Genomic DNA, 13,079 nt, shown 5'->3' with positions numbered 1-13,079 from the left:
AGGAACTCTTAACCATTTACAACAGCATGGATGGAACTGGAGAGCATTATGCTAAGTGAAATAAGCCAGTCAATGAAAGAAAAATACCACATGATCTCACTTATTCATGGATAATTGAGACCATTATAAACTTTTGAACAATAAAAAAAAAAAAAAAAATTTTGTGCCCATTTTTAAATTGGGTTATTTGTCTTATAAATGAGTTGTAAGAGTGCTTTATATATTCTTAATACAAGTTCCTTATCAGGTATATTATTTGGAAATATTTTCTCCCAATCTGTAGCTTGTATTTTCATGTTATTAATGGTGTCTTCTGAAGGAGAAAAATTTTTTAATTTTGATGAAGTCCAATTTATTAATTTTTTTCTTTTATACGTGGGGTCACAAAGAATTTCTTCTATTCTTCTAAGATTTCTTTTATACTTTTATTGCTTACATTTAGGTGTATGATCCATTTTGAGTTAATTTTTGTGTATGGTATGAATTATGAGTCTAAGGCAGGGTTGGGCAAACTTTTTGACTTGAGGGCCACAGTGGGTTCTTAAACTGGACCGGAGGGCCGGAACAAAAGCATGCATGGAGTATTTGTGTGAACTAATATAAATTCAAAGTAAGCATCATTACATAAAAGGGTATGGTTTTTTTTTTTTAGTTTTATTCATTTCAAACGGGCCGGATCCGGCCCGCGGGCCGTAGTTTGCCCACGGCTAGTCTTAGGTCTTTTCTTGCATACTTAATTTAATTGTTCCACTATTATTTGTGAGAAGACTACTCTTCCTTCATTGAATTGCCTTGGCACCTTTGTAAAAAATCAGTTGACAAGAATATACTAGCTTATTTTTGGACCTTTTATTCTGTTCCACTGATCTGTATAGGTATCCTTGTGCCAGCGCCACACTGCATTGATTTTTGTAGCTTTGTAGTAAGTTTGAGATGTGAAACACATGTCCTCCTACTTTGTTCATTTTCAGATTTTTTTTGCCATGTAGGATTTTTTTTATTTCCATTTGAATTTTAGGATTAGCTTATAAATTTCTGTAAAAGGCTTGCTGTGAGTTTGGTAGGGATTGCATTGAATTTATAGATCAATTTGGAATTGCCATCAAAACATTGAGTATTCTGATCCATTACTGTGGAGTGTACTATCTCACCCTTTATTTAGGTTTGTCTGTAATTTCTCAGCATATTTTGTAGTCTTCAGTATATAGATCTTACTTCTTTACTTTAAAATATTTTTAAAATTTATTTCAGAGAGGAAGGGAGAGGGAGAGTTAGAAACATCAAAGATGAGAGAGAATGATTGATCAACTGCCTCCTGCACGCCCCTTTGGGGGATCGAGCCGGAAACCTTGGCATGTGCCGTGACCAGAAATCAAACCGTGACCTCCTGGTTCATAGGTTGACGCTTAATCACTGAGCCCTACCCATGGGGGAGGGGGAAGGGTGTTTAGATCTTGTTTCTTAAATTTATTTCTAAATATCTTGTTCTTTTTGGTGCTATTGTGAATGAAATTATTTAATTTTCAGGTTGTTACTATAATATAGAGATATAATTGATTTTGTATATTGATTTTTTCTGTCATCTTGCCTAACTCCTTGATGAGTTCTAGTAGGTTTTTTACTGTAGATTCCTTAGGATTTTAACCAATTTTTATACTTTTTTGGGTGTATAGGACCTGTTCAGTTTGCTCTATACCAGAGTCCTATCCCTTTACTAGTATTTATTTTAAAGAATGTATTAATCTTTGCTATTAATTACTCTTCTATTTATAATTGTTCATGGGTTGCTTTTTTAAATCTGTGAATTGCTTTCCATAGAAAGCAGTGAAATTAAAGATCTGAAATTGCTTTCTGTAATTATATAGACATGATAATTTGGTCCTTTCTATTTTTAGGTTCCTCTCAACAAAATTGACTATGAATATAGTGAACTGATATTATACCAGAATCAAGTGATGCGAGAAGCAGATCTATTTCAGGAATCTTTAGAACATATAGAAACATATGAGAAACAAATATGTGATAAACTTTCAGTGGAAGAAATTAAAGGTTAGTTGACCTGCCTTTTCTTTTTAATTAAAGAAAAGAACTAAAACTATACTTTATTCCGTCTTAACACTTAAATAAGACTTATGTTTTAGGTAATATTCTATACACTTATTATTATGATGTAGTTATTATATTCACTTTAGAGTTTGGTGACTGAGGAACAGAGAGTTAAGTGACTTGCCTGAAGTCACACAGCTAGGTAAAACTGGGTATAGTGCTGTATATGAGTCCAAGAAGTTTGACTTCAGATTTCATTTTCTTAAGCAGAACATTATACTACCTTTATATTTTACCCCTCCATATTTGTATGTCTATATCTTTATCTGTATCTGTTCATGTATATTAAAATATAATGAGAATAATAATTGATACTGGGATTATCAGGAAGTCAAGTATCATTATGGGCTAATTAGGAAGGCAGGGTCCTGATAGTTTGTTAAAAACATTCATCAAATGGTTAGCCACACTTTTTCTTAACAAAGCTTTGTTCATCAATTACTCATTTCATTAATACTGTATTAAATAGAATGTCCAACTAAAACCATTAGTTTAAAATTAAAGTTCGTATAGTTGTAGGACTTTTAAAACTTAATAAAAGCTAACATTTATTTACTTTTCCTGTGTTTTAGGGCATGGTAATTGTTTATACTGCTTTATTTCACTTAAATTTTTAGCACCTCTAACATGGGTACTATTTACTATCTCCATTTTATAGCTGAGGAAACTAAGGTTAAGAGATATTAAGGAGTTGTCCAGAGTCACCCCACCTTTTAGGTTCTAGAGTTAATTTCTTTTCTTTCTTTCCTTTTTTTTTGGTTAATCCTCACTCGGTATTTTTCCATTAATTTTTAGGGAGAGTGGGAGAGAGAGGGAAAGACAGAGAGAAACATCGATGTGAAAGAAACACATGGATTGGTTGCCTCCTGCTTGCACCCTGACCAGGGCCTAGGCCAGGGAGGAGCCTGCAACCAAGGTATGTGCCCTTGACCAGAATCGAACTCAGGATCCTTTGATCTGCAGGCCTACACTCTATCCACTGAGCTGAACTGGCCAGGGAGGTAGAGTTAATTTCTAAGCACATCTTTTTGACTCAGAGCCCTTATTCTAAAATGTTTTTTTTAATAGACTTTTTTAGAATAGTTGTAGTTTCACAGCAAAATCAAGTTGAAGGTACAGAGATTTCCCATATACTGTATTTCCCTACTCATGCATAGTCTCCTCCACTATCAATATCCTCCTCCAGAGTGGTATATTTATTATAATTTTTTTAAAGTACATTTTAACTTTAAAAACTATTTTTATTGATTTCAGAGAGGATGGGAGAGGGAGCGAGAGGAGAGAGAGAAACATCAATGGTGAGAGAAAATCACTGATTGGCTGCCTCCTGCACATCCCCTACTGGGGATTGAGCCCGCAACCTGGACATGTGCCCCTGACCAGAATTGAACCCAGGATCCTTCAGTCTGTAGGCTGATGCTCTGTTCACTGAGTCAAACCAGCTAGGGCTATGTATTACAATTAATGAACCTACATTAACACATCATTACCACCTGAAGTCTATAAAGTTGACATTTGTGTTAGTTCTTGGTGTTGCACACTCTCTTGGTTTTGACAAATGTATAATAACATGCAGCCACCATTATAGTATCATATGGAGCACTAGTTTCATCGCCCTAAAAATCCTCTGTGCTCTCCCTATTCTTTTCCCCTTGCCCCCATCCCTGGCAACCACTGATCCTTTTACTGTCTCCATAGTTATGCCTTTTCCAGAATGTCATGTATTTGGAATTATGCAGTATGTAGCCTTTTGAGATTGACTTTTCTCACTTAGTAATATGCATTTAAGTTTTCTTCATGTCTTTTCATGAGCCCTTACTTTTAACTGCTATATTTGACACTTGTTAATATATAGCAACTGACTGACTTAGTTTTTATTGTAAATAGTACTAATATCAATATTGACTACAATGCTATTTTTCATACTATTGGTAAAATGTGGATAAATAATATTCTGGTTTCTTTCTTATTCTATTACCTGTAATTGATGGGAGAAAATAAAAGGCAATTATTTTTATGTTCTGATGTATTGCTATTTCCTGATTAAATCTCAACTCTTAGGTTGCTTTTTCTGTTTCTCTGTCTTTGTCTTATAGCATTACTAGGGAATGCAGGGATTAAAAAGTAGATATGCGCCAGAACCGGTTTGGCTCAGTGGATGGAGCGTCGGCCTGCGGACTCGGGTCCCGGGTTCGGTTCCAGTCAAGAGCATGTACCTTGGTTGTGGGCACATCCCCAGTGGGGGGCATGCTGGAGGCAGCTGATCAATGTTTCTCTCTCATTAATGTTTCTGGCTCTCTATCCCTCTCCCTTGCTCTTTGTAAGAAATCAATAAAATATATTTTAAAAAAATAGATATGCTATAGTATGGTCAATTCTGGTTTAAAAAATCTGCAAATTGCAGCATATATTGGTAATGTGGATCATTTGGGGGTCATCAATTTGAATATAAAGCCTATATTTTGTATTGCTTATAGAGACAGGATATGTTATTTTAATTTTTTCAGTGAAGTTTGCAGGCCCAGAGATGTTGATTTTTATACATTTATGTCTTTTGTATCCATTAGTATATTAAGATAATTTTAAGAACTGTTAAAGTTAGAGATTTTTATTTTTTAAAAATGCAAGTGTACTTATTTGTTCCGTATAATCCTATAGTAATAACCTTTACCGTATAGTAGTTGCATATAATAAAATGTTTGGACTTGAAGAATAGTGTCAACAGGGTAAAAATTAGACTGACCAGAAGTTAATTCTGGAGGAATGGGGCATGTTTATAGTTTTAAGTAGCAAATGTTTACATGTATTCACTTTGTGCCACGCATTGTGCTAAACCATTTTAAGTAAATTATTTCCTTTGATTATCACAGAAGTGGATTAAGGTAGTTGATATTTTAGAGAGAAGGAAAGGACATTGGAAGTTTGTAACTTGTTCAGAGCTAGAAATTGGTAACATTAGTAATTACATCTAGTTAGCTTTACTATACCCTCTTGGTTTTGACAAATGTATAATAACATGCAGCTTGAATAATATATATCATATATAAGTAGTAAAATAATAGTATATAATCACCACTGTTATATGCTGCCTTCTCTAAGATGATGAAAGCTGAAATAGTATGACTTGAAGACATTTCAGAGGATTATTTGTTTGAAGTGGATTATTTGGGGAATGGGAAATTTTAGGGATGGGAAGTTGAGATATTTCTTTTTGAGAATCTTCCGTTTATCTTAGACTAGGTGTGCTTTCTGTTATGTTTGAAAAGTTTAGATCTTCATTCCCCATGCCCCCTTTCAACTTGTGTAGCTTCTTGAAAGCCACATAAAAATTGAACCTTGTAGGTGTCCGACATGTGAACATGGTTTGTGTGGTTTCTTGCTGTGAAGTGGGGTTTAGTGTTACTTTTTACAAGTTGATTCAAATTTTAGTGACCTGGAAAGGAAATTAAGAGCATTGAATGAAGAATTGCTTAATATATGAACTTATCAGGAAAAGTACATTTAAATTGTGCAGTAGGACGATAGGGATATTTCATTAGAATTCATTAACAACCCTATCTAATCAAAGAGTAATATGCAAATTAACCATCACACCCTCACTCCATCACAAAGATGATGGCAGCCATAGAGCTGGAGTGAGCAGGAGGCTTAGGTTGCCCCAGTGATGGAGGAAGTCAAACTTCCTGCCTGCCCTTGCCGGACCTGAGCTCCGCTCAAGGCTACAAGTTTCAATTATAGAAGATAAATAAATCCCAGATACCTGCTTCCAACCTGCGTGGCCTCCTCTCAAGGAGGGGCTGGGGGTGTGGCCAGCCTGAAAACAGCCCTCAGCCCCTCACCCAGGCTGGCCACACTCCCATGGGGTGAGGGTCCCCACTGGGGGGCTTGGCCTACCTGCAAACAGCCATCAGCCCCTCACCCAGGCTGGCCAGGCACCCCAGTGGGGACCCTCACCCTGAAGGAGGTGTGGTCAGCCTGAAAATGGCCTCAGCCCTCACGCAGGCTGACCAGGCACCCAAGCAGGACCCCCACTCTAATCCGGGACACCCTTCAGGGCAAACCAGCCGGCCCCCACCCGTGCACCAGGCCTCTATCCTATATAGTAAAAGGGTAATATGCAAACTGACCCTAACAGCAGAAAGACTGGGAATGACTGTGAGGAGTCCCAGACTGCGAGAGGGCACAGGTCGCGTTGAGGGACCCCTTCTCCCCGAGCGCACAAATTTTTGTGCACTGGGCCTCTAGTCTATATATATAAAAGCCTAAGTGACCATTACAACTGGTCAACCGGTTGCTATGACGTGCACTGATCACCAGGGGGCAGATGCTCAATGCAGGAGCTGCCCCTTGGTGGTCAATGTGCTCCCGCAGCCACCCTCCTGCAGCCCCTCTCCCACCCCCCCACCAGCCAACCTCCTACAGTCCCTCCTCCCTGCCGGCCAGCCCCCCCAATAGGCCTCAATTGGGGGACTGGCCACCCAACATCCCAGGGTCCCTGCCCCCGGCTAGCTGGCCCCCTGATAGACCTCGATCACTGTCCAGGCTGAGAGACCCCCACCCATGCATGAATTCGTACACCAGGCCTCTAGTCTTATGAAGGGTATATAAAATACGCGTAATGCAGACTTTTACTAACAAATTAATATTCTACATGTGTATTTGGGATATTGTAGGGAGCCAAAAATGAATCTATTTATATAAAAGCCTAACCAACCGACTGGCCGGTACATATAACACACACTGGCAGTCTGACCGACTGACTGGCCAGTACATATGACGTGCGCTGGCAACCTATATATATAAAAGCCTAAGCGACTGGATGACCAGACAACCAGCTGGTAGCTGTGACATGCACTGACCACCAGGGACAGACACTCAACATAGGAGCTGCCCCCTGGTGGTCAGTGCACTCCCATAGCTAACCTTCCACGGCCAGCCAAACTCCCGTGGTCCCTCCCCCTGGCTGGCCAATCTCCCATGACCCATCCTCCCAGCTGGCCAACCTTTTGTGGCCCCTCTCCTGGCCAACCTCCCATGGCCATGATCGGCCCCGATTGCAGGCCAGGCTGAGGGACCTCACCCATGCATGAATTCGTGCACCAGGCCTCTAGTGTGAGTTTAGTAGAATGTGTAAATGAAGGTTCGTTTCTGAAGGCAAGCTGTAAATTAATCTTCGTTTAGTTATATAAACTGCAATCTACCCCAGAGGGAGGCACATACAGTCCTGTCTTCCATAAATATCTACTATACTAATGATGTTTAGTGAAATCTCTGGGATCAGAAAGGTATTTAATGTTTAAGTTAAATGATTGTGACTTTAAACTTAATTTTAGGGGAAATGTTGTTGAAATTGGGAAGATTAAAAGAAGCCAGTGAAGTATTCAAAAATCTGATTGATCGGAATGCGGAAAATTGGTGTTATTATGAAGGCTTGGAAAAAGCTCTGCAACTTAGTATGTACTGATTTTTCTTTTCTACCTTCTTTTAACTATTGTTTGAAGTACGTATAATAAAATGTAAAATTGTAATAATATTTGAAGACATATATTTCTTGCCCTAGAATTCATTTTTCCATGTAGGAAAATTATTGGAGTGAAGATGAATTAAAATATTTATACTTACGTGGTAAATGTGTACAGGTACAGGCAATGGTAATGTTACCTATTTAGATTAGATGGGAAAGATAATAAGTGTTCTCTTTCTGGAAAGTGTTATAATTACTTAATATTTTTAAAGAATTAGAGGTCTGCCCTGGCTGGTTTGGCTCAGTGCATAAAGCGTTGGACTGAGGACTGAAGGGTCCCAGGTTCGATTCCGATCAAGGGCACATGCCTGGGTTGCGGGCTTGATCCCCAGTAGGGGGCTTGCAGGAGGCAGCCAATCAATGATTCTCTCTCATCATTGCTGTTTCTGTCTCTCTCCCCCTCTCCCTTCCTCTCTGTCTGAAATCAATAAAAATATATTTTAAAAAAAAAGAATTAGAGGTCTGTTATCCTCAATCTCTAAATAAGAATTGGGATAAAGAAATTTTGATGAGAGTATATGGTATATAACATTGGCATGAAAATTGTTCTCTGAATTTCAGACTAGGTTAATTTGTGTGGAGTAAAATGTTATACATCTTTTTTAAATTATATAACCTTGACCCTTTTCAGAAGTCTATAGAGTCATAGTCCAAATTTTCCCTAATATTTTCATAATTAAATGTTGTTAGCAATTAAAATTTCTAAAATCCTATTATTTATGGATAAATATATGACTGAAATAATTATGAAACTATGGTTCAGGGGTGTTGAAAGAGCAGAATTTTTAAATTTAATAAGTAGAGTAAATAGGCAGCTACCCGTATTCATTTACAGTAGTATGAATCATGAGAAAAGTTTATTTGTTATGTCCTAATTATTTTTATAAATTCAGGTTTTCTGCTTGTATTTAAAATTTAATGTCACAATTACTAAAGTATTTTTAAATGTTTCTTAAAAAATGGTGGAAATTTAAATATTGGTTAGTTCAATCTGGTTTTTTTATTATTTTTATTAAAAATAGGACAGAAGACATGTCTGAAAGTTGGAAATGTGAGATAACTATGATTCTTCTTTAAACTACCAGTTACTGACATGTAGTTAATAATACAGATTATTTAAAACTACAGGTTATTTACATGTTTTAGCAAAATGAATATAATATATTCTGTATTTCAGAATCCATACTTAATCTAAAATGTCTTGATTATAAAACTAATTGCATTACTTTATCTTTTTAGGTTCCTTATGACCTTTTCTCCCCCATGGTAAGTTCTGGAGCTCCAACCTGTGACATGAAATAGGGCCTTAAAATGGTTCGGTTTTGTCTTAATGGTATTTCAACTATATTTATAACACTTGTTATATCTGGGATAGTGGAAAAAATTCTTTTATGCTTACAACTTAAAAATATCATTTTCTAACATTAGGCCTACTAATAAGAACTGCTTTTTAAAAATACAAACAAACAAACAAAAAGCCCGCAGTAGTCTTCATGTGAATTTTTTGTGGAAGCGTGCTTGATATTTCATGAAGTTTCCAAATCGCTAACAGAATCTAAAAATTATTTTTCACATATCCCAGTTCCAAAAATCTAGCCGCATTGGAGCTCCAAAACATATTATTGGGGGAATGAAGAAGTCTTAAAAAAAAGCAAACAAATATAGTGTTTATAGTCATGATTGTGAAAACTACATTTATTATAGAAATACTTTGATTACTAGCACTAAGAGTTATTCTTAAAATAATTGTATTTCTGTGGTCTGAATTAAAATCCCCTTAAATCTTATAGTTTAAAAGAGGTTTGTTTGCTTTTTCTGAAAATTCTGCTGTCAGTTGGCTTATTGCTTATGTAAAATAATGCATGCAATCTATCTTTGTAAATTATGCAGGATATTGTTTTAGAATAACAAACCAGATACAGATTATAACCTGCAAATTTTTGTTGTAGAGTATCATGTAGATTATATTAGATGTATAGCCTCTGTTTAGTACTATAAAATTAGGTGGTCTTGGGAGGGAAGGTACAACTTTCTATTAGAAGTATATTTTATATTATTATTAGAAGTATATCATTGTATTTGGGAGAAATGATATTACTACTTTAAATAATCTGTACTAATTGGGTTCTTTATAATGGAGTTTCATTGAACATTTTAAGTGTTAGAAATTTAGTTCTTTTTACATACAAAACATTTACATTCAAGATCTTAAAACTGTTGCTTCTCTTAAGCCTAATCAATGGATATTATACTAGTAGATATTATACTGTGGGCTAGGGAGAGCTCATGTAAGATATGTTATAAAGCAGTGATTTTCAACCTTTTTCATCTCGTGGCACACATAATTACTAAAAATTTGTGGCACACCAAAACATAGATTATATTTTTTGCCAATTTGACCAAAAAAATAGGTATAATTTTGATTCATTCATATTGGACGGCTGTTGTTGTGTTGGCTATTGTCATTTTTCTATTTGACAGTCTAAGGCAAAATAGGTTAGTGCCCCTGACTAAATAGTCAGGTATTGCATGTTTTTTTTTTTATAATATATTTTATTGATTTTTTACAGAGAGGAAGGGAGAGAGATAGAGAGTCAGAAACATCGATGAGAGAGAAACATCGACCAGCTGCCTTCTGCGCATCTCCCACTGGGGATGTGCCCGCAACCCAGGTACATGCCCTTGACGGGAATCGAACCTGGGACCTTTCAGTCCGCAGGCCGACGCTCTATCCACTGCGCCAAACCAGTTTTGGCAGGTATTGCATGTTTTAAAAATTCTTGCGGCACACTAGTGTGCCTCTTCTTGCACGCTGGTTTAAAATCTCTGTTATAAAGGAATGTTTTCTTTTTCATGGGATGTACACTAGGAATACAAGGCAAGTGTAGTTTATCTTAAGTATTTGCATCTTATGTGTATATGATTTGAGTTGCATATACAATCTGTTTTACTAAAAAAAGTTTTGGATTTCTCCAGAGATTGGGTTTAAAATGGTTATTTACTAATTACATTATTTCACCACCACATACTTTTTAATGTCATTCTTACACAAATTGAGAGTAGCTTTAATATTGTTAATTTAATCTTATAATTTTTAAAGTTTATTAGTGTTTTATGATAGATACATGTTTTAATGCTTTGAATCTCACACATATTTATTGATAATAGGCACTTTAGAAGAGAGGCTTCAGATTTATGAAGAAATTAGTAAGCAGCACCCCAGAGCAATTTCACCTAGAAGATTGCCTTTGAATCTTGTCCCAGGTAATATGAGGATATCTTTGTAACATTAATACTTATTTGTTAAAATTCCTCAGCACTATTTACATTTTACATCTGTACCATTCTTGGGGGTGGGAGTGGTCAGTTATGAATTTATTATGCATTTGTTAATAAGAGTGTACAGTGTATAGCTATATGTAGGTTTTATGTATCAGAAATTATATAAAATTATTTTTCTTATGTGACTTTAAAAATTAAATGCCATTTTATTAGGTAAATGAAATTCCCTGGAGTTGATGACAAATTTTATATGAGGTGTTATGATTTAAGTGGTAGAAATTTTGAAGTTTTGGATAATTTCAGAAGATAAATTCAAAGAAAGAATTGTGAGCTTTGTACCCCCGTGTTCAAGATAAGAATATCACCATTCCTATTGAAGGTCTTCTTTCCTCAGATTTGACCTCTTTCCTGAAAGTTGGTTTTATCATGCCATTGTTTTTATAGAGCTCTATATATTTTATATGCCCAGAAACAAAATCCTTCAAAAGCCCTGCTTTTGTACTTATTATAAATTGAAGTATGATGGTTTGTTTTCTGTGATTTGCTTTTATTGAACAACTAGTGACCCAGCGCATGAAATTGCGTGACACCGGGGACCCTTGACCCCGTCATGCTGTGGGACTCTCTCAAGTCCCACCGCGCCACAGGACCCAGAGTCAAGTCCCTGCCCACCTGCGCACACCTCAGGCCACAGAGTCAAGTCCCCGCCCACCTGCGCACACCTCGCCACGCACGCAGCCCTGCCTACACACGCGTGCCTCGCCGCACTGCGTATGCAGCCTCCTGGTGACCGGGCTTTGGTTGTTACGTTGTTAGGGCCACTGGGATTTTATAATATAGACTAGAGGCCCGGCGCACGAGGAGGTGGGGGTTCCCTCAGCCCAGCCTGCCCCTCTCACAGTCTGGGAGCCCTCAGTGGATGTCCTACTGATGGCCCCAGTCTGGCAGCAGAGGCTCGGAGCAGGCATCCTGTGTGTGTGTGTGTGTGTGTGTATGTGTGCGCGCGCGTGCGTGTGCGTGTGTGTGTGTCCCCGCTGGGGGTCTGCCCCCAGCCACATTGGAGGCTCAGAGCAGGCACTGTGTCTGTGTGTGTGTGTGCACGCGTGTCTGCTGGGGGCCTGTCCGCAGCCACACCATGGAGGCTTGGAGCAGGAGCCCCTCTGTATTGATCTCTCAGGCTCCTGGCCTCCACTGCATATTGTACTCTCTCTTGAGCTATGGCTAGGATGGGGGTGCTGCTTGCAGGCCAGGCTTTCCTGCTCCAGGATCGCCATAGCGACGGGGGAGCAGGCCCAGCTTAGAGCTGCCTGCAGGCTGGGCTTGCTCTCCTGCTCCTGGATCCCCATGGCGACCGGGGAGCAGGCCCAGCTGGGGGCTGCCCGCAGGCCGGGCTTTCCTGCTCCCTGATCAGGTGCAGCTGGGGGCTGCCTATAGGCCGCACTTTTCTACTTACTGATGGCCGGATCACCACAGCAACCCATGGCCCAGCGGCACTTTCCTGCCCTCCAATAGTCATAGGGACACGGCCTCGCTCCTTTTTTTCTTTTTATTCTGGGCCAGCTTTAGCTCTGAGGCTTGGCTCCAGCTCTTAGGCCTCCGCTGCTAAAAGCAGGTATCTGGTTTGTTTGGGTTCTAGATCGAAACACTATTTCAACTCCAGCTCTGAGATCCCGGCTAGCTGGAAGCAGGTTTCTGGGGTTTTGTTTAGCTTCTTTATTTGTAACAGTGTTTCAAACTACAAGCTCAGAAGCCAACAGAGGCAGGCAGGGAGCGTTGGAGTCCTACGTCACTGAAGCAAGCAAGCCTCCTGTTCGCTTCAAGCTGCCTGGCTGCCGGCTGCCATCTTGGCTGGCAGTAATTTGCATATCGCCCTGATTAGCCAATGGGAAGGGTAGCGGACGTATGGCTAATTACCATGTTTCTCTTTTATTAGATAGGATAGTATATTAGTGACCTTGATTCAGGTTGTTGCATGTAGCTAAACTCATTCACATTTGGGCTGTAGAGGAGGTAAAAAGTACATTAGCTCTTTACATAGTTGATAACTTTTTGATGACTTTACAGAAAAATTTGCCTTTTTAAAATGTCATGTTTATTTTTAGTGGAAGTGTTATAGGTTATGAGTTATTTATTGGAACTTCTGGCATGTCTTTTGATCAAGCCAGAT

General features: G+C 38.4%; 1 protein-coding gene across 1 annotated transcript in view; it reads left to right on the top strand.

Annotated features, from left to right (window-relative positions):
- LOC102753743 (N-alpha-acetyltransferase 16, NatA auxiliary subunit-like) overlaps positions 1-13,079 on the top strand; it is a 44,606-nt gene that overhangs the window by 18,804 nt on the left and 12,723 nt on the right. The window contains exons 5-7 of the mRNA XM_015572592.1: positions 1,896-2,049; positions 7,440-7,559; positions 10,799-10,894. Coding sequence (XP_015428078.1) covers positions 1,896-2,049; positions 7,440-7,559; positions 10,799-10,894 — 370 coding nt within the window. The remainder of the gene's footprint in view (positions 1-1,895; positions 2,050-7,439; positions 7,560-10,798; positions 10,895-13,079) is intronic.

This window comes from Myotis davidii, unplaced genomic scaffold (genome assembly GCF_000327345.1).
Source record: "Myotis davidii unplaced genomic scaffold, ASM32734v1 scaffold105, whole genome shotgun sequence".
NCBI lineage: Eukaryota > Metazoa > Chordata > Mammalia > Chiroptera > Vespertilionidae > Myotis > Myotis davidii.
The sequence above is the reverse complement of the archived record's forward strand: the minus strand, read 5'-3'. Positions and strand labels throughout refer to the sequence as shown.